General features: G+C 49.0%; 1 protein-coding gene across 1 annotated transcript in view; it reads left to right on the top strand.

The window, feature by feature from the left end:
* LOC136003220 (collagen alpha-1(VII) chain-like) overlaps positions 1 to 21029 on the top strand; it is a 110517-nt gene that overhangs the window by 46669 nt on the left and 42819 nt on the right. Inside the window, exons 44-61 of the mRNA XM_065658617.1 lie at positions 72 to 125; positions 1469 to 1507; positions 1650 to 1685; positions 3259 to 3366; positions 4303 to 4419; positions 5842 to 5970; positions 6299 to 6415; positions 12865 to 13107; positions 14405 to 14440; positions 14562 to 14606; positions 15601 to 15645; positions 16293 to 16328; positions 16686 to 16721; positions 17285 to 17344; positions 17905 to 18030; positions 18820 to 18891; positions 19064 to 19099; positions 19407 to 19466. Of these exons, the coding sequence (XP_065514689.1) occupies positions 72 to 125; positions 1469 to 1507; positions 1650 to 1685; positions 3259 to 3366; positions 4303 to 4419; positions 5842 to 5970; positions 6299 to 6415; positions 12865 to 13107; positions 14405 to 14440; positions 14562 to 14606; positions 15601 to 15645; positions 16293 to 16328; positions 16686 to 16721; positions 17285 to 17344; positions 17905 to 18030; positions 18820 to 18891; positions 19064 to 19099; positions 19407 to 19466 (1395 nt within the window). The remainder of the gene's footprint in view (positions 1 to 71; positions 126 to 1468; positions 1508 to 1649; positions 1686 to 3258; positions 3367 to 4302; positions 4420 to 5841; positions 5971 to 6298; positions 6416 to 12864; positions 13108 to 14404; positions 14441 to 14561; positions 14607 to 15600; positions 15646 to 16292; positions 16329 to 16685; positions 16722 to 17284; positions 17345 to 17904; positions 18031 to 18819; positions 18892 to 19063; positions 19100 to 19406; positions 19467 to 21029) is intronic.

The following is a 21029-nucleotide window of genomic DNA, read 5'->3' as shown; positions in this document are numbered from 1 at the left end:
TGATGAAACCAACATCTCCACTGGGAATTTTAGAGGCGATGAAGAACTAACATGTTCCTGCTGGCTTACAGGGGGATCGCGGAAAGGATGGCTTGAAAGGTGAAAGAGGTCCTCCAGGTCCAAAGGTATGTCCCAAATACGAAGAGGAATCTTTGTGTTGGTGTCATTGTGTTGGCCTGGCCAGAGGGGCAGAGTACCCATCTCAGATCTCTTCTGACCCCCCAAAAGATTGGATTTTCAAAGCAATTTCTGAGCTGGGCTTGTAAAATTGTGGTCACAGGGATGTTGTAGTCCTAGAACTTAATTAAGCAGACGCATGACATTTAGGGAGGAAGATGTGCAGCAGCCAGATGGGATAGATTTCTAAAGTGTTCAGGGAAGTTTCCTTCCTTTCTTTTCCCCTTGCACGTTGAAGAGCACATCAGAAAGTGATGGAAGGAGAAAAGATTTCTGATACCACACACATCTAGAGATTTTTCGAGGTAAGACCAGCTCCTCGACCTAATGGAGAAAAAGGCACTGCAGAAGGCAGCATCAGTGGGTACAGGTGGATCTCCTGATTGGTACAAGATCCAGGTCTTTGCAAAGGCAAGGACTCATTCAGGTGACATGCATGGGCTGTGCCCATGTACCCTGTTCAGGCAGGGGTTCCTTTGCCCTGGCACACCTTGGCATGGAGATGCAGCAGCCTCAGGGCCTTCCTGGCACCCTTCATTCCACCGGAATCTGTCTATACAGAAACCAGATTTCAGTGAAATGAAGCCTGTCAGAAAGGCAGATCATCCCCCACCTCAGCAGATGTTTTTCACCCCGCGACTGGACTTCCCAAGCCATTGCAGCTCATCCATCATTTCATCCACAATGGTGGCCCAGGATCACTGACCTGGAGAGCCACACCATGCTGGGCAAGAAGAGACAGCCTGTCCATGGGACTTGTTGTTGGGAGTCCAACCCATTGGAGATATTTGACCGGGACCACGTGTGGCAGTACAAAGGACCACCAGGTCCACAGCCACCTCCAGAAGGGACCACCACCCATGGGGGCACCTTGACCATCCTTTTCCTTGCCGCTACCTCTGCACAGCCACCACGGCATTGGTGGCATCGAGGGGCCCTCAGAAACCTTTGCTTCTTTACACCTTGCACATTGCCAAGAAATGGAGAAGGGGATGGTGCAAAGCTCTGGTCCAAATCCCACTTTGATGGTGGCCATGTCTGGCTCTGATCCAGGCCTGTTGTACAGAGTGAAGCCAGCAACTGAATCCGATGGTGGAGTGAAGAAGCCCGTTGAGCAGGGTGGGATTCAGCCCCCATCTCTGAGCTGATGGGGATTTGTCTGGGGTCACTGAGTGGGCTGGTAGCAGAATTGAGGGCCAGATATGTGACTCTTGCCTCTCCTCAGAGCTCCTCTTCCTGCTGCTCATCAGGATAATGACTTAATTAATGAGTTATTCTTGTTCATTTGAAGGGAGAACCCGGTCCACCAGGCAAAGCAGTGGAAATGAAGGTAAATAAAATAAAAATTATAGAGCATATCTATGTTGGAAACACTTCCCTCTCTGCCTGGGGTTGGGATGGCAGAGGGGACTCACTGTGTGCCCCCAGGCTTCCTGGGCTGGAGAAGTTCTGACCCTTCTTTCCTCTTGCAGGATCTGGAGAGGCTTTTTGAAGCAAATGGTATCAAGGTAGGTAACGCTTTGACTTTCCTTCTGACAAGGTGTTTGTAATTAAGCTTTTTCATCTATCCCTTCTGACAAGGTGTTTGTAATTAAGCTTTTTCATCTATTTCTTCTGGCCTTCTTGAAACTATGTGTGCTCCCTCAGGTCCAGAACCAGCACTCCATAGAAGGCAGGGTTATCAGATTTCCTTTTACAGCTTACCATGTATATTGAAAAGCTTCTTCGACAGCTTTTCTGCTGCTATGTTATGGGGGGGACGGTGGGTTTGAGGCCTGTGTGACATTGAGACTTGGCAAATACCCATTCAGAACTTGGTGCTACCACCTGGGTTGGCTTGTACTCCAGCACTGGGTCTGCGCACTCAGCAAGAGGAGACCCACACAAAATCCTGGGTGCTCTGACCATGCTGTGTGTCCTGTTCAGCACAAAGTCCAGTTTGGGTTGATCCTCAGCTCATAACACAAGTAATAGTGAATAGTCACTGTGCAATACGGCACTGATAGACTGATGGCCTCCCTCTGCACTCTCAAGGTGGCCATCAAGCTCAGGAAGTGTGATGAGGCTCAGCTTGTAGTATCTGCCAGGCAGGTAGGTGTAGTTGTGCTCGTTACCTTCAGCTCTGTTCTGTAAGCTGGTGGATGAAAGATTGGACACGAGCCAGCAACGTGTGCTTGCAGTCCAGAAACCAACCGTATCCTGGGCTGTGTGACCAGCAGCATGGGCAGCAGGAGGATGGAGGGGATCCTGCCCCTCTGCCCCGCTCTGGTGAGACCCCCCTGCAGTGCTGGGCCAGCTCTGGGTCCTCAGCACAGGACACACATGGACCTGCTGGAGAGGGGCCAGAGGAGCCCCAGCAATGACCCGAGGCTGGAACAGCTCTGCTGGGAGGACAGGCTGAGAGAGTTGGGCTGTTCAGCTGGAGAAGAGAAGCTCCGGGGAGACCTTAGTGTGGCCTTCCCAGACTTACAAGGGGCTGATGAGAAAGATGGGGACAGACTTTTGAGCAGGGCCTGTTGTGATAGGACAAGGGGTGATTGTTGTAAAGTAAAGGAGGGGAGATTCAGGCTGGACATGGGTAAGAAATTTTTTACAGTGAGGGTGGTGAGACCCCGTCCCAGGTTGGCCAGAGAGGTGGTGGATGCCCCATCCCTGGAGACATCCCAGGCCAGGCCGGACGGGGCTCTGAGCAACCTGAGCTGGTGCAGATGTCCCTGCTCATGGCAGGGGGGGCACTGGGGGAGCTTTGAAGGTCCCTTCTAATCCAAACTATTCTGAGCTCTGGAGATGTAACCAAGGGAGGTGAGGGACTGGCTGATCTGATCAAATGTTGGGGTTTTACTCAGGATGGGGAGACCCACCATGTAAGCACCACCAATCAGCTCCTAGATGCCCAAACCATAGACACCTGTATTTAAAACAGTCCTTGGCTGTTGTGACACATCACTTCACCAGGTTCCCTGTGAGCCCCACTGGAAATGCATCGGTCGTTGTTCAGGGGTGGCTGCACTTGCACTGTCGTGTGTCAGGAACAGGAGGTTGGCACTGGACTTCTGCCTTAATGGTCTCCACTGGTTGCAGCTGGCACTGCTGAGGGACCTCTCCAACGCGTTACTGCGGGACGGGCTGGACAGGCTGGTTTGGCAGCTGGGTGGCTCCAGGGCAAGCAAGACCTCCAGGAGAAAGCAGGTACCTCTGCATGCCACTGAGCACAGCCTGTGTGTTGTCATCTGTCATCCTTGGAGGGCAGACAGACCTGGAAGGAAATGAGAGACAGAAATGAGTCATTGAAGGCTTCAGGGTCACCTCTGTCGCCAAGCAGGTTGCGGTGACTTGCAGCCACTGTAAGAAACAATTAAGCTAGAAGAAGATAATGGCTCACACAAGGATCTTGGATATTCAGGTTAAACTGATGGGACTGCAAAACACTCATTTTTTTGCTTTCTTCAGTAGAAATAGGAATCAGTCAACCCCTGTTGTTGATGGGGGTAGCTAGAAGCTGTTCCCCAAAGCCATCAGCTTCTTTGTGCTCTTTGAGGGCTGGGGGTTGCTGGAGCGGTGGGTGTACAAGGGGAGCAAAGCAGCTGCAAGCATGAAAAGCTTAGATTGAGAAAATTTTTTAAAAAGTTATTGAGATGAGAAGCATGAGATGATTTAGCTTGCACATTAGGAAGAATTTCTTTATTGAAAGGGTCATTGGGCATTGGAACAGCTGCCCAGGGCAGTGGTGGAGTCACCGTCCCTGGAGGGGTTGAACAAATGGAGATGAGGTTCTCAGGGACATGGGGTAGTGCCAGGGCTGGGTTATGGTTGGACTTGATGATCTTAAGGGTCTCTTACAACCAAAATGATTCTATGATTCTAAGCGATCATGAGGGCAGCCTCAAAAGCAAAGAGGGGTCTCTGGGAAGCCGAACTAGCTTGGAAGGAAGGCTTTGAGGTGGCCAGCAGCGAATTGTTGACATTCCATTCTGGTTTGGGAAGGTCACCAGGTGGGACAGAGCATGCTGGAGAGATGGAACCATGTGCAGAAATAACCCATCAGGATCCAGCTCTTTTTATGTGTGGTTCCTGGGAGCTCAGGTTTGTCTCAGCCACATCAACTCAATGGTTTTGATGTTGCAGGATTCATTGGTGTTTGATACTTCTCGTGATGCCCTGACCAGCACTGAGGTGACAAAAGAAGCACAGGGCCTGGAGATGGAGGCTCATTTTGTGCCGATGTCTGGAGAACTCCCTGAGGTGAAAATAAACAGCGGAATGGATGGAATGTGTTTATGTAGATCTGTGCTCCTGCCCATCTGGTTTGCTGCAGCAATATTAAGAGTTTGCTCACCCGATGTGTACCAGCTGTCTGTGAGCTCCCAGTCCATGCTCCAGTGATGCCTCCTGCTGATCCTCCTTCCTTGCTCTCCATCTTTCTTGTCTTCTGAGCAAAAACCAGCACAGGTTGGGCTGATTTCAAACCATCCTCATGCTGGTGATCTGTTGAACTTGCCCTGCAGCTTCTTACTTTGAGTCTGTAAAGTAGATGCATCTCTCCTGCTCCAGCAGAGACGGATCCAATCCTGTTGTCAGATTGGGTTGAGACTGCCCAACAGAGGAGTCCCTGCCATGACTCCACAGCCCTTGTTTGCTTGATTAACCGCACTAATTGCTAACCTAGTCACTTGCATCCTTTGCAATTGCAAGTAACAGATAGCTTGTGTTACGGGAATTAGGAATTTATTAGCAATGTTAAGGCTTAATTTCCATGCTGGACCCAAGTTCCAATGTGATACAACACGCCTCCAGGAATACCATCAAAGGGCTGTATCTAGGTCACTTCTCATAGCTGCTGGAGGAGTCACAGATCTTAATTTGCCTATACTAGACTGTCCTAATAAGGGATAGTCAAGGAAATGGTGCCTGCAGCTGTGGTGGGGCTTTTCTCATCCTCTTTCATCTTTTTATGACAACCAAGAAGTGACTCATTCTCCATAAACTGGTCACTGGTTGGAAATGTTGTCTCTAACTGGAGCACAAGAGCTGTGGAGATGTTTGGAGCCAGCTCTTGATGATTTTATCTTCCTCTGTGGTTGGTTCAACAATGACCCAGTTCCTCAGGTACTTAGATAAGGTGAAACAGGTTCGTCAGCTCCAGGCTCTTGCTGTGATCTCAGGTGAGACATTGCTTTTCTGGATCATTGCAACCTGGATGATAGCATTTTAGGACCTTGACAGGAGATGGAGTGCTCGTCAGTAGATGTGTTTGCACCAAGAGACATGAACTGGATGTGTGCCAGCAATGCTGGGATTTGGGGTATGGAGACACCAAAACTGCCTCTGTTGGGCTTTGGGAGCCCAACCCAATCTGGCAGAAAGAGTCGAGGATCTGTCTGCTCATCTGGGCCAGTCTGTCTCGGCTGGTCTTCAACCAGAGAGCTGGGAGTGGATGGGTCAAAACAGCCCTCTGATCCACCGGGGATCCTTGCAGTCTGCCCCAGCCCATCCTTGTTGGCACTTCCCAAGTAAGGTGCAAGAGAGGTCTTGGCACCTTGGGTCTCCAGCCTTGTCCTGCTGTCTCTGAGCATGCTATTGAATAAATGGCAGTGTTGATAAAGTAGGATATTGTGGGTGATGTCTTGACTTATGAAAAGTGGTAACTTTCTTTGGTCTCCACAGGGTCCATCTGCTGGTGGTTCTGAACCTGAGTACCAGCCCCCAGGAAACCCTCCTGAGTACTTGGAGAAAACATCTGAGGAAAGAAGGAAGGAGAGAGACTCAAGAGGGACAAACACTTATCTCAGCAGTGTATGTAAATGCCTTTTAAAAGTTACTTTTAATTACTTTTCAATTTGTGCTGATTTAATAGATGCAAAGCAGTTACATTTCTCAAAGCTTGATTGGACAAATCCTGGCAATTCTGTAAGTTTTGCTCCTATTTTACTGAAGTGAAAAGCTAAGTTAGAGAAAGGGTAAGGAAGTGAAAAGCCAAGTTAGAAACAGGGTAAGGATGTGAAGAGCCAAGTTAGAAACAGGGTAAGGAACTCTGCATGAATTGGTGTCAGAGCCCAGAAAAGGATCTTCCACTCTGGCAATTAGTAAGATTGTGTTGTCACTCATCTACCATCCTCTGCAGAGCTTGGCTGTGCCCCCACTGCCCCCAGAAGATGATCTGCAAGGAAACCAGTCAATGGAGCTTCTCGAGTCCTTGGAGGAGAAGGTGGAAGGACAACCACAGCAGGACAGCAGCCATGTATGTCTTCCCCAGCAGCGCTGGGCAGTAGACCAGTGTGGAGATAAGTGATAAACTGTGAGGGACTGGGAGGCAAATCTTTCACCCAGTGCTCTGAGTCCTGGGAGGGCTCCCCCACAACCTCAGAGGAGACCACTGCTCAGATATGAGACCTGGGCAGGAGGCTGATGGCCAACCTTGTCCTCTGCGTATGAGCAGGGAAGCGGAAACCCCCCAATGCCCTTGGCAAATGTTTTGTTGGTTAATTTACCACTTCGTTGGAGAAAAAAAAAAAGGACAATCTCCTTCTAATCTGAATCCAGCTGGCCTCAGCATCCATCCTGTTCTTTGGGGCTTGGTTGATTGAATAGTCGATGATTGACAATACTTTTTTAAATCAGACCCCAGACAGTGAATTGAAGATGTGCCCCCAACGTGACATTTCCTTTTCTTTCTTACTTGTCACAGATGTCTCAGAATAGTCCATAGACCCCCAGGTTTCCCTGAACAGCATTAGTCTTTTAGACCCTGGTATGCACCATCCTGAGCCCAGCTCTGGAGTGCAGGGTCTGATTCCCTAAAAGAGGAGGATTTTAGGGTCTGAGCAGGAATTTGGGGGCTTTATCCTTTTTAAGGACTCGCAGATGAGCAAATTGTAACGTAACAAACTTCTGTGAGTCAGCTGAGCCAAAGTGACTGTCCCAGGGGAAATGTGATGCAGGGTAGCTCACCTTACCTCTTCCTTCAAGGTCTGTAAGACTTTTGCCTCTTAAAAAGTTGAAGCGGTTTGTTTCTGCACTTCAGCTGAGGGACGGTAGCAAATAGAGAGGTCTCTTCCATAGCTAGGAACTAGAGCTGCTTTACAAGTGCATGTGTACACACCCCCTAAAACACGTTACATCATTTTCAACAAAGTTGGAAGGTGCATCCAGGCTGGTAGCAGCAGCGATCACAGCTCAGGTTCTGGGCAATAAGTTGTGGAGTTGCTGCAGTGTGGTTGTTGGAGCCTTAACATCTCGTTTCACTCTTTTTTTTTTTTTTCGTGCCCTCTTGGGCATGCATCTTCTTCTAAGAGCCCAAACCATGTTCCACTGCCATGAACTAAACCCAGCACCCTCGAGGTTGGACATCACCATAACTGCACAGTCCAGCCCAGCTGGGAGATCCTACCCCAACACTGTGCATTGCATGACACAAGCCCCAGTGATGGAGAGAGGGAAAATGCATTAATCCAGTGCTGGTTTAATACCTTTGCATACTGAAGTACTCCTATGTGATGGAGGGAATGCTCTTCTTGAAAATGCTCAGAGACAAGATACCCGCAGCCTTAAAAAGTGAACTGAAAAGTCCCTCAGATGTTCGACTGCAGCTACAGGCTTGGTTACTGCAAGGAACAGTATCAGCAAGGATATATCTAGGAATAGCAATGAGGAGGTAGCTCAGAGTGGGGAGTCCCTGGTAGAGGAAATCTTGCTCTGATTTAGGTGGTCTGCTGAACATTTGCTTCTGCTCCCATCACTTTAGCCGTCTCCTGGCTGGCTCTGCAAATTAACACCACTCTGAATCATGAAGCTGGAAGGACCATGGATGCAGCAGCCACGAGAGGGCTCCCAGCACAAAAACACACACACACTACACACGTGTGTAAATGTGTAAACTGCAGCTCTGGAGACAGTGGCCTGTGACATGAGCATCCATCAGCTTTATTTCTCCTCCTGGATGCAGCATTTCCCTTGGCTGGGCATGGTTAAACTGGAGACAGACCTGAAAGCACAGAGGATGGAGCCTCAAACCCCTCATTTTTTCTGGGATTGGGCTGCAGGACCCTGGCTGAGGTGGGAGCTTTATGGTGTCCTCCTCTCAAAAGCAGGTAGAGCTCAGTACCATCCTTGGAGACATCCCAGGCCAGGCTGGACGGGGCTCTGAGCAACCTGAGCTGGGTGAAGATGTCCCTGCTCATGGCAGGGGTGGCACTGGATGGCCTTGGTGAGGGGTCCGGGGAGGCCACAAAAATGATCGGAGGGCTGGAACAGCTCTCCCATGAGGAAAGGCTGAGAGAGCTGGGGGTGTTCAGCCTGGAGAAGAGAAGGCTCCGGAGAGACCTTATTATGGCATTTCCATACTTAAAAGGGGCTGATAAGAAAGATGGGACAGACTTTTGAGCAGAGCCTGTTGTGATAGGACAAGGAGTGATGGTTTTAAACTAGAAGAGGGGAGATTCAGACCAGACATGAGGAAGAAATTTGTTATGCTGCGGGTGGTGAGAGCCTGATCCAGGTTGGCCAGAAAGGTGGTGGCTGAACCATCCCTGGAGACATCCCAGGCCAGGCTGGACGGGGCTCTGAGCAACCTGAGCTGCTGCAGATGTCCCTGCTCATGGCAGGGGTGGCACTGGGGGAGCTTTGAAGGTCCCTCCCACCCAAACTGTTCTATGATTCTGTTACTCGTACCCAGAGACTAAGAAATTATGCGGGTCCCAAGTCTGTGGTTCCAATTGAAACTGTGGACTTCAGCTGTGCTGGATACTCTTTGTGAGCAAACTCCTCAAGACTTCACATGTGCCCCTGTGTGGAGTCATTTAATACATCAGACACATCGCAGACACAGCATCTTCTTCCTCGATGAAGTGGAAATGACCCATATTTGTTCAGTGTCTGGGGGCTCAGTGCATCCCTGTGCCCAGACACCATGGCCATGGCACTGGGAAGGAAATGGAATCATGTGGCCATGTGAAATGTGATTTTTGGGCAAAAAGGAGCATGTCCTGAGTAATCAGGGGCATAAAGAATTGATTTAATCCCTGCATCTCAAGAACCAAAACCAGACATCTGTGTCCTTTTTGGGATGACACTTTTTTTTTTTTTCCAAGTCCAATGGGTAATGTAGATTAGAGCCACAAAACTGATTTGTAGGTGGCTTGCAGGCTCGTTTATCACAAGAGACCCAAGACTGGGCATTTTTTAGCCAGACTCAGGGTGCCTGAGATGACTTGATTTCTGCATCAAAGAGCTTTTCACAGGGAGGAGATACCAAATGTTAGAGGGCTCTTTAACCTTGCGGTGGAAGAAAGGAGACCCGAAGGGAGGAAACTGAAGACTTATAATTCAAACGGGAAATAAGAGCTCAAGCTGATTAACCCCAGGAGCAGGTTGTGGGGAGATGGGACAAGGCAGCGATTCCCCATCTGTCACTGACCCAGTTCTTATATCAGAAGCAGAGCACAGGGGGCTGGGGGAAAGTTTATACTTTGGGTTTGTCAAGATTATACAGAATCATGGAATAATTTTGTTCGGAAAAGACCTTAAGATCATCATTGGGGCTGATGTGCAAGAGCCCTATGCATTAGTGCATGCAATATCAGTGCCATTCAACAACGATGCTGCACCGAGGTGTTCAGCAATAATTATTGGTGTAGTCCTCGGTATTGCCAGATGCTTTATTCTGAATCCCAGTCCAGAGGGTTCCCCATCAAATGAAGACCTGTTTGAAAGCAGGCCTGATAGCATCACCCTTCCTGCTCTCATGTCCCGTGATCCCCATTTTGGTAATGGCATTTGTAAAAGTGGAACAGCTGCCACAAGTTTTTTAGGGCACTTCAAACCCCCCAGCACAATGGGATCTGCACCCCAAGGCACTTTCCTCAGTTGCTTTTGGTGTAAAAGCCCCTTTATCCTCAGAAGGAGGGAAAAGTGTGGTCCAAAGGTGAGGAAACAGGAGCAGCCCCTGTCTCCCTGCAGCTCCTCCATCCTCTCATCCCCAGTGGCTCCAGCAGCCAAACCAAGCTCAGCAGAGGGCGATGCAAAGAGAGCAAAATAGAGCCGGTTGTTTTCCCGTCAGCAGCAGCTATAATCACGAATTTTACCTGTTAAAAGGTTCATGAGGCCCTAGAGAGAAGCAGTCCGTAATAGCCGAAGAGCTTCATCTCGGAGGTGCAATTTCTGCCTGGCAGGAGTTAATGGGAGAAGTAAATTAACTGATATAAAGAGGCAGGATGAGCTCGGGTACACGTGCCTGTGTAAGGAGAAGTGGCCAGTTACTTTTTTGGTGGATGAGACACTTCTTTGGCATTACAGGACTACACTGGCCCATTCCTGCCTCCTCTGTTTCCCAAATCTCCTGCAGTTAAGCTTACTCATTTTCACAGTTAATTCAGATAAATGCCCCTGATTGTCTCCATGTGGATAAACCCATAGTCACTTAATTTTCCCACCTGATATATTCTAGGCCTTTTCTATTTATGTCTTTTCTGTAACTCTTTCTTTGCTAGAATACTTTTTTTATACTCCCCCTTTTATTTCCATTTTTCTCTTCCTGTCCTAATTTTATCTGTTCCTTTCCTCCTTTTCTTCCTTCTGTCTTTTCCTTTCTTTTTTTCTGCTGCCATCAGTAAATCATTCCTTTAGCTACAACCTGTCTACTTTTCTTGAGGTGCCTTATTGCTGGCATCTCAGAGTAGGAAACTGCTAAAATTGCGAAGGAATTGCAGGATGAAGGGGAGTTATTACCCTCTGCAATTTCCCACCACCTCAGTAAATGGCAGCTTTATGAGATCACATGCATACGAGTCGCCTTCAAAACCTCAGCGAGGTCTTGGCAACCCATGGGCTCTCCTCGCCGCTGCCTTGTGACGCTATTTGCATGTCTGTGAATTGAACATGGGCCCGTGTTGAAGAGCAGTGGCACTGGGGAAGAGCGGCTGGAAAGTGCCCGGCAGAAAAGGCCTTGGGGGTGTTGGTGCCAGCGGCTGAACATGAGCCAGCGTGGGCCCAGGTGGCCAAGAGGCCACCAGCATCCTGGCTGGTACCAGCACTGGTGTGGCCAGCAGGCCCAGGGCAGTGACCGGCCTGTGCTGGGCACTGGGGAGGCCAAACCTCCCATCCTGGGGGCAGTTTGGGGCCCCTCAGCTCAGGGCTCAAAATGGCGGCCCCAGGGGTGGCGGGATCACCTCAGTGCACAAAATGGCGGCACCAGGGGCACCAAAATCACCTCAGGGCTCAACATTGTGGCACCTGGAGCACAAGTCTTATGAGGAGTGGTTGAGGGAGCTGGGGGTTCAGCTGGAGAACAGGAGCTGAGGGGAGACCTTCTGATCTCTGAACTGCCTGAAAGGAGCTTGGAGCCGGGGGAGATCGGGCTCTGCTCCCCAGGAACAAGCGCCAGGACCAGAGGAAACGGCCTCAAGTTGCGCCAGGGGAGGTTGAGGTTGGATATTGGGAGCAATTTCTTCCCCGAAGGGCTGTGGGGCATTGGAACAGGCTGCCCAGGGCAGTGCTGGAGTCGCCATCCCTGGAGGGGTTGGGCAGACACAGAGATGAGGTTCTTAGGGACATGGGGTAGTGACCGTGTTGGGTTAATGGTTGGACTCTATGATCTTGAGCGTCTCTTCCAATGCAAATCATTCTATGATACTGTTTCTCTAGCTTGTCCTACAAACACCACCCGAGATGTGCACTCTACAGCTCCCCCCAGAAATCTGTGCCAGCACGTCACTGGCCTCTCTTTTATTCCTCCTGCTGTCACCCTCACCATCTTTTAGTAAAGAATTTAAATTTTAATTGGACTAAAATATTTTTTTTTCCTTACTTATTTCGGTGAGTCAGAAACTTCCTGGGTTCGTTAGCCACTAGGTGAAACTATCATCTCTAGCTAAAATCCAGCCAAACAGGAACATCATCCCTGCATACCTGACAGCATAGTATCCAGGGCTGGACTAACCGGCATTTCTTTGAAGTCTCACATTTAGGATTTACTTTCCCTTGACTTTAACCTTCTAAAAGTCTCGACACATACTTCTAGATGAAATAATTTTAGATTAATCCAGGTCTTTGTTTCTACACCAAAAAATGTGGGAATAGCGCTAAGTAACTACACTCCGTCTTATTTTTTCTTCTCCCTCGTGTGCTCCTGGCAGGGTTGGTGTTTGGGTGCAAGGAGGTACCCAGCCTTCTTTCATTATAAATAAATTCAGAGCTTTTTTGCTTTCATATCAAAATATTCAGCAAAGCTACACTGTAGTGCATCCACTGTGTGGTTCAGGGAATAATTGCTGTACACTGAGATATCCAGTAGCTAGAAACATTATAATCTTTACAACAGCAAGCAGATAATTTCCTGTTGTAAATATGGAAAAGAACACACAATTTGTGATCCAGGGCAGTAACTATTTGTACAAACTTTGCTGTGTGTGCCTTACATATATATTGCTCAAAATCACGAGCGCTGTAAATATCACCAAGTGGCAGGCTGAAGTGTAGCCATTAATAGACATTAATGGTTGTGTTATTGCTATCAGGTATACTGGGTACATTAAATGCGGGGAGGCATTTAAAATTCGAAGTTGCAGTATTTTAGGCGGTTTTTCTTTCTTTGAAATAGCAAGGAATTAATTGAACAGCGCTACATAATATATATTAATATTACAATATAAATTATAGTAGGTGCTTAGCAGGATGCTGTTTCCCTTCCCACAGGAACATGTGAATTTAGATGATGGCTCTGCGCTCCCAAGGCACATTAGAGCCAGGAGAACTGCCGAACATGAGAGACATGTGGGAAAGACCCCGTTTCAACCTGGCAACTTTGGGCTGGCCTGTGGGCAAGAGCAGAGCCACCAGCACGATCCAGGAGGAAGCGGTGACCATTCCTTATTGGATCCATCACAGGTTCATCCTCCTGGTGCTCCAGGAGCTTGGAAATCTTCATCTGGATCCATGGTGAGTGAAAACCCCATACAAGGGTACACTGGCCCAGGTTGGCCAGAGAAAACCTGAGCTGGTGAAGATGTCCTTGCTCATGGCAGGGGGGGGCACTGGATGAGCTTTGAAGGTCCCTTCCAAACCAAACTATTCTATGATTCTGTGAAAGGTGTCTTCAAACATATGGACACAAGGGGAACCCCAGTTGCCCACTTGTGCAAAGTCATGATGAATGTAGAGGGGGGTGAAAGGTTAGCAATAAATATGAATAAATAAAACAAGAAACAGCTGCAGAAGAAGCTGTTTTTCTTGGCAGAGCAGATTGTTCTCCCTGTATCTGGCAAGGGAAACATGATACTCGGAAAACAGAAGCGGGGAAAATGAAACTTAATCAATGAGGGAACATAAGAACCTGGTTCATGGGGAAAGCAGCATAACTGAAGGGTGTTTTGTGTCTTGAGAGTTTAGAAGACATGCCCATGTAAACATGTAAATATGTATGTGTGTGTTTATAAACACATGCACCTGCACAATTATCATAGAATCATAGAATGGTTCGAGTTGGAAGGGCCCTTCCCAGCTCCCCCAGTGCCCCCCCTGCCACGAGCAGGGACATCTGCACCAGCTCAGGTCGCTCAGAGCCCCGTCCAGCCTGGCCTGGGATGTCTCCAGGGATGGTTCATCCACCACCTCTCTGGCCAACCTGGGCCAGGCTCTCACCACCCTCATCGTGAAAATTTTCTTCCTTATATCTAGTCTGAATCTCCCCTCTTTTAGTTTAAAATTGCTACCCCTTATCCTATCACCACAGGCCCTACTAAAAAGTTTGTCCCCAAATTACACGATATCCCAGAAATGGAAAGTGCAAAGAGTTGCTTTTTACAAAATTTAGAGAAAAAAACTATTTCCAGGAGTTAAGGATGAAAAATTCTGAACAGTGTTCCCCTAAGTTTGAATGAGTTTTTTTGAAAGCAGTGAGTGACCCTCACCCTGCGTTCCCAGGAGGAACAGCAACACTGAGCTGAGCTCATCCACACCATGAGCAAACACATCTTCTCATGGTCCTCTGTAAAGAGTTGTCCCATCTGAGACATCTGGACCAGATCAGAAAGAGCCTGGAGGCCACCCCATATCCAGAGGCACTTTGGTGAGGGTCTCCTGAGCCCTGCTGACACAAAACTTGCCCGCGAGATGCCTCCATCCTCTCCACTGGCTGCCTAACATCTCACTGCTTGGAGATGTCTTTTCCATGGCTTAGGGGTGAAACATTTCTCGAACTTCTCTCCCACTTTCTTCTTTTCTTTTTTGATTCAAGGCATACCCAGGCCCTCATCGCCTGAGGAGAATTAAGGTACGGTATTCATGTTGTACTCCTTTTATCACAGCTGCATGTGGTGAGGATGTAGCTGGTCCTTTCTCCCACCACACTGCATCCCAGCCTTTTTCTGTATGTGTATTATTTTTTCTTATAGAAGGAGGAAACTGGGCCAGCAGATCCACCCTCCTGTGGCCAAAAGGTCAGTGCTTTTGTTTCACCTTCTAATGCAGGTATCAAATGGTGCTGGGTGTAGCCGGGATGGTGATCCATCTCCCAGTCTCATTTGGAGGCTGAGGAATCATGGGTGAAAATTGGCCAGACCAGTGGGTTCAAGGGGAGTAATCAACAGTTTTGGCCATTGATGATGAGCAGAGATCTCAGGCTTGAACCTTTCACAGCTGATCCAGATGTGGTGTTTGTGTTTTGAGGATCCTTAATCTCTCCTCTGTGAACTTCTCCCATCTCACTTAAACTCATAGATTCATAGAATAGAATAGTTTGGGTTGGAAGGGAGCTTCAAAGCTCATCCAGTTCCCCCCCTGAGCAGGGACATCTTCACCAGCTCAGGTTGCTCAGAGCCCCGTCCAGCCTGGCCTGGGATGTCTCCAGGGATGGTTCAGCCACCACCTCTCCAGCCAACCTGGGCCAGTGTTTCACCACCTCAGTGTAATAAATTTCTTCCTCATGTCCGGCCTGAACCTCCCCTCTTTTAGTTTAAAACCATCACCCCTTGTCCTGTTGCAACAGGCCTGCTAAAAAGTCTGTCCCCATCTCTCTTAGTGGCCCCTTTATGTACAGAAAGGCCGCAATAAGGTGTCCCTGGAGCCTTCTCTTCTCCAGGCTGAACACCCCCAACTCTCTCAGCCTTTCCTCATAGAAGACGTTTCTTCACGGCATATTTTAAGATCTGCAGAAGCCTGAGGCAGGGAGACCCTCATCTTACCACTCATATCTGGCCTTTACTCTGCAATTTATGTTTTCTCTCTCTGCATTTCCACTGCACAGGATAGGTAGTAGGAGAGGGTGAGGGACATCTCCAGTCTCGCCTGGGAATGCAAGTTGTGAAAATGAGGGGTTCCCCCACAGATATCTGCCAAAAGCTGATGCAGGAACAAGAGCAGCACCTGCCTGGTCTAAAGAGGGAGGGGAAAACATAGCAATGCATCTTTGCAATGGAAGGTGTTGTTTTCCAGGGAGAAACGGGAGCTCCAGGAGCCCGTGGAGACAAAGGAGAAAAGGTAACTACAGTGTTTTTCTGGTCTGAGCTTCTGAGACCAGGAGAAAGCTCTCTGTGCTAAGAGGGTCTGGAAAGGGAGAGGCAGTGGGGGACGTGGTGATGGAGAGGACATTCAGGGTCCATGGAAGACTGTACCCATGTAAATTGGGATTCGCACAGTTCCACCTTTATCCCTGAACCTGTCTGCGTGTTTCCATTCCCTCCCTTCCAGCAACACTAACGCACGCACACCTGCCATGCACCCAGGAGTAAATGCTAAAATTCAGGAGGTTTTCCTCATGTTCATTTTCTGTTCTATCCGTGAACTAAACCAGGTGACAGACAAGCAAAACCCGGCCCTGGCGTGAGGACAGGGGTGGAAGAAGTGCCATGCAAAACAGCATTTCATTAACAATGTCCACAGCAAAGACTTATAGGGACCAGACTGCAGATCTGGGGTTGTGGGACCCAGATATTCAGGAGAAAGGCAGACAAGGCAGGGTCGTTGTTAAAAGGGAAGAGGAACTGATGAGGAAGGGGTATTTCGCACGGGCTACTGTTTCAACACCTGGGTGGTGCAGCATCCTGGGGACACAGTGATGAGAAGGGAGGGAGGAAGGGAGGGAGGGAGGGGAGGTGGCTGGAAGGTGGCTGGTTTTTGTCTTGCAGGGGCAGCCTGGGGAGATGGGGGAACCTGGAGAAAAGGTGAGCTGTGGAGCTGGTGTCAGCAGCTGGAGCAGGATGGCGTTACCAGATAAGTGGCACAAATCCATCACTGGAGATTGCCATAGGAAAGTCAAAATCTACTGGGTCAGCCCAGTACTCCGTCTCCTTCCCGGGAGCAGTGTGGCTCTGCATTAGGGCATTTGGCTCTTCCCTGGTCATGCAGCCACTGCCCACCTCCTCTGGGGACAAGAGGTGGAGGTCAAAGGGGCCAGTTGCTCCATGCTGCAATTGGCCATAAGCACAACAGGAAACCTTTGCTTTTCCTCAGAGTTGCACTGAAGTTGTACTTCACGTGAGCTCTCCCACAGGCCTGGTAACTCTTTCTTCATTTCACAGGGCAAGAAAGGAGACAGAGGTGAAAATGGTCAAAAGGTAAAGAACGATGTTGGTACTAAAGTCAGGGGTGTCTCTTCTTACACTGTGAGAACTTGTCTCCTGCTCTCCCTCCATGACTTCTCTCCTTTTGCCATACCTAACCTTCCCATCTCAGAGGAAGGTGTCCAGGTAACCTCCTGAGATATGGGCTCAGTGTGGCCAGGACAACTTGCTCTCTGGGGACCCAGCATCTCCCTGTTCACTAGGGAGGAACCCCAGATGGCTCACATAGACAGGGCATCCACCTTATGAGTAGTGCCACAAGATACAAGTCTCACCTGGAGTCCTCTAGCACCATAATATTCCTGCAACTCATCTCTCTCTTCTCCAAAACTGTGTAAAAGCTCTTCAGCAGCTTTATCTCTCCAGGTCATAAGACTTCCCAGCATCTAGAGGAAATGTGATGGTCAGTGAGGGCTCTGTAGAAACCCTCAATGTAGGATCAGCTCTGAGGGACTTCAGCTGGGTGTCCAGGGAGCACCATGAAGCAAGCTCTGATTTTGATGGGCCCACAGTGGAAGGAATGTTCTTGCTTTTTCATGACCACCTTCTTTTCACAGGGAGAACCAGGAATTGGATTCAGAGGTCCTGTTGGTCAGGCTGGGCCACCTGGATTTAAGGTAAGCCTTTCTTCTCTTTTAGATAGGATCTCATTTGTTTTTTTCTGGGTCTTGCTCTTTTTAGTCCTTGCCGATCTTTCTACTGCTGGGTGTGGAGCACAGAGCTGGCTGGGACTGCAAAGATCAAGCACCAAAACCAGTCCCAGCCTGGGAAGGCAGGGACACCATCACATGGGTCTGGGACAGAGGGATTGTTCTGTATCTTCCAAAGGGCCATTTCAAAGCAGGTGGGGTCCAGAGAATAAATACGTCTGTGAAAAAAGATCCAGAGAATTGTGGTCTCAGCAGAGACGCGCTTTTGCAAACGCCTGGGACATTACAGGTGTACAGGGTTTGAATTCACCGCAGAGCTCTGAGGGTCTGCAGGTAAGGGCTCCCCACATAGCAAGCCATGGTATAGCACTTTCTCCAGCCCTAGGACCTCTCTTATGGATCTCGGCTGGAGGAGGCGGCCCCAATTCTGTGTACTGGTCATACGAATTCAAGGATTTCTTCCAAGACCTTTGTGGGGGGAAGTTAATCTCACCTGAGATCCAAATTCCTTGTGATTCACTCAACAGGGTGAGCCAGGAGCCCCAGGACCTCCAGGAGCTCAGGGCATCCAGGGCATTCATGGCAATGCCGGCACTCCTGGCTCACAGGGGCACAGAGGGGCTCCAGGTCTGCCTGGGATGCCGGGCCAGAAGGTAGGTGGTGTGCAGTGAAGGGAATGCATGTGTTGTGTTAGGCACCTCAAGATGAAAACAACAATGGTCCTACTGGATGTCCACTGTGGGTCAAGCACCCACCCATCCAGGTCTCCAGACCCTGAGCCCATACATTGTCAGTGAAGAGAAGTGGGAACAAAGCCTGGTTGCAAAAGGAGAGGTAATAGCATATATTAGACCAACTGATGTAACTGGGGGGGAAAAAAATGTGCCAAAAGGTTTGGCACAGGGGGTGTCCTTCAAGTTCAAAACAAACAAACAAACAAAAGCAGTGCAGCTCCAGGATGTCCTTCAAGTTAAAATAAATAAATAAATAGATAGATAAATAAATACATATAAATCAGTGGGGCTCCAAGCATAGTGGGGACCTGGTTTTCTTCTTTTAAATTCAGTGTTGTGACTTGGTGAGACAACTGGGAAGAACAGGGGTGGCGATAGCACAGGGGATGTCAGCAAGGGGGCTCGGGGTCATTAGCCCCTGGGAACAGAGGGAGCAGTGGGTTAAGTCTCATTGCAGGGACATGGAGGCTTAGTGGAAGGTGTTATGGGGGACCATAATGTGCCTAAACTGAGGGTCTCAGTGGAACTGGAGTCTGTTCTCCTCAACGACAAGAAGCTCACACGGGGAGCACCCCAATGACTCTTCCTCCTGCTTTCTGCCAGTGCAAGGAACACATGGGGGTACCAGCTTCTGATTTCTGGCTGGATGGGGGAAAACACAATCCTTCCATCAAAGAGTTCTACTCCTTAAAGGGTTTTGTTTTCAAGGGGAAGCATGGGAAGAGAGGCCGGAATGGATTTGCTGGGCCCATGGGACCACCAGGATCCCCAGGAAAAGAGGTGACTTTTGTACAACACCCTTTAGAGCAGCAGAGGGATGGCTGAGAAGAGAGGTTGAGGCCATAGTACCTAAGCTGGGTGTGCTTTCACCTTCCTGGAGTACTGGGACAGGAGTGCATCAAGGACCACAAAGCAAACACCTCCCTTCTATTTTGTTTTCCTTGCCCTACAGGGGATTCCTGGGACACCCGGACCCAAAGGCAACAAGGTGAGTATCAACCTGCCAGGCAGGTCACAAGTAGCTGAGATCCCAGGGTGGCAATGGGACAGTCCATTGCCCTCCCCTGGCTCCTTAGCCCTGACCCCATCCAACCACTTCATCCCTCTTTCACCCTCATGCCCTTCATCCCCTCGGCTGCTGGAGCATCCTCCAGAGAAAGCAGCAGAAAGTCAATGGAATTGTGTCTTCTGACTCTTTCTTTTTGTGACTTTTAAATCATGGCCAGACTAATCAGTAATTGTGTGATGTAGTGTCCTTCCTCCGAATGAGACCTCTGGAGTTCTCTGTTCTGCAGGGAGAAATCGGCATTGGAGCAGTGGGCCCAAGAGGTCCTCGCGGACTGCCTGGCCCTCAGGTAGGTAACAGAATCACAGACTGGTTGGGGTTGGAAGGGACCTCTGGAGATCACCCAGTCCAACCCACCTGCTAACGCAGGTTCACCAGAGCAGATCACACAGGAATGTGTCCAGGCGGGTTTCAATGTCTCCAGAGAAGGAGACTCCACAGCCTCTCTGGGCAGCCTGGTCCAGGCTCTGGCATCTCAAAGGAAAGAAGTTTCTCCTCATGTTCAGGTGCAACCTCCTGTGCTTTGGTCTGTGCCTGTTGCCCCTCATCCTGTCGTTGGGCACCACTGAACAGAGTCTGGTCCATCCTCTAACACCCACCCTGGAGATATTTATAACCATTGAAGAGATCCCCTCTCAGCTTCTCTTCTCCGGGCTGAATAGGCCCAGCTCTCTCAGTCTTTTCTCACAAGAAAGATGCTCCAGACCCATAATCACCTTTGTAGCCCGTTGCTGGACTTTCTTCAGTCTCCTTGTCCTTCTTAAACTGGGTGTCTCCATGAAAGTTCCTGGCTTGGCTTCTTGCAGCCTACCCTTGTTTGGAGGTAGCTTTACACCATCACCTCCCACTCACTCATCTTAGCAGATGCCTAAAGGGCTGATTTCCGAGCCCTCCTTAATTTTTCACCAGCCAGATTTGGAGCTGGCACTGACCAGACTCTGTCTTCAGGTTGCAATTAGCTTAATTAGACATCCTCAAGCATTGCAGATGCACTGATCAACTGCATGGCCAAGTGAATCCTGCCCTGCTGACTGTGTTGGCTGTGCTCTCATGGGCTAGATGGGAGTGTTGAAGGCAATATCTACACCCCAACCTCTGCATGTCTTAATTCTAGCGGTTCGGTGAAGACCAACCTCATTTTTATATGCTTTGGGGATGATACTCATTCCTTCAGAAATCTGCCTCCAGCTTTTTTTTATCCTACTTCCCCTCTTCCATCCTGTTGTCCTGGCAAAGGGAAACCAGCCCCCATCATCCTTGGGGCTGCAACATTCACTTTTTCTCACGTCTCTAAGAAGTTTTGGTCTCCTTCTGGCAAAGACCCCAGGGAGACCTTCTTGAGTCGTAATCAGAGGCCATGTTTCAATTTGCTGCTTCTGTGGCTGTTCCACGAATAAACTGATTTTATGCTGCAATCCATTTAGACAAACCCCCCATCTGCCAGCAGAACCGTTCAATGAGGCCCCTGAGACAAAGCACTTAATGAGAATGTCAACAGCTGTGAGAGGTCTGGGGTAAACCTCGCTCAAGCTTCATTATCTGGAGGAAATTATGAAATAATGTTTCTGCTCTTCTGACTCTAAAAGTGAATCACAGAATCTCAGATTACATTGGCTTTATATGAGAGATCTAAATTTGGCCTCACAGGACGATGCCTGGGTCTAGGAATCTTAAAGACAGGTAAGTCTTGTAGGATCTACCTCAGAAGGTCACAAAAGGATTTCATAGACCCACCAGCACAGCTATCCCTTGTAGCAAAGTTTATGGGGAGCCAATAGCACACTTAAAGGGAGGCTCAGAACAAAGTCTGCAGCATCTGGAGACCACAGCTGGGCATGAAGATAAGCCTCAC

The sequence above is a fragment of the Caloenas nicobarica genome, chromosome 1 (genome assembly GCF_036013445.1).
Source record: "Caloenas nicobarica isolate bCalNic1 chromosome 1, bCalNic1.hap1, whole genome shotgun sequence".
In the NCBI taxonomy this organism is placed as follows: domain Eukaryota; kingdom Metazoa; phylum Chordata; class Aves; order Columbiformes; family Columbidae; genus Caloenas; species Caloenas nicobarica.
The sequence above is the reverse complement of the archived record's forward strand: the minus strand, read 5'-3'. Positions and strand labels throughout refer to the sequence as shown.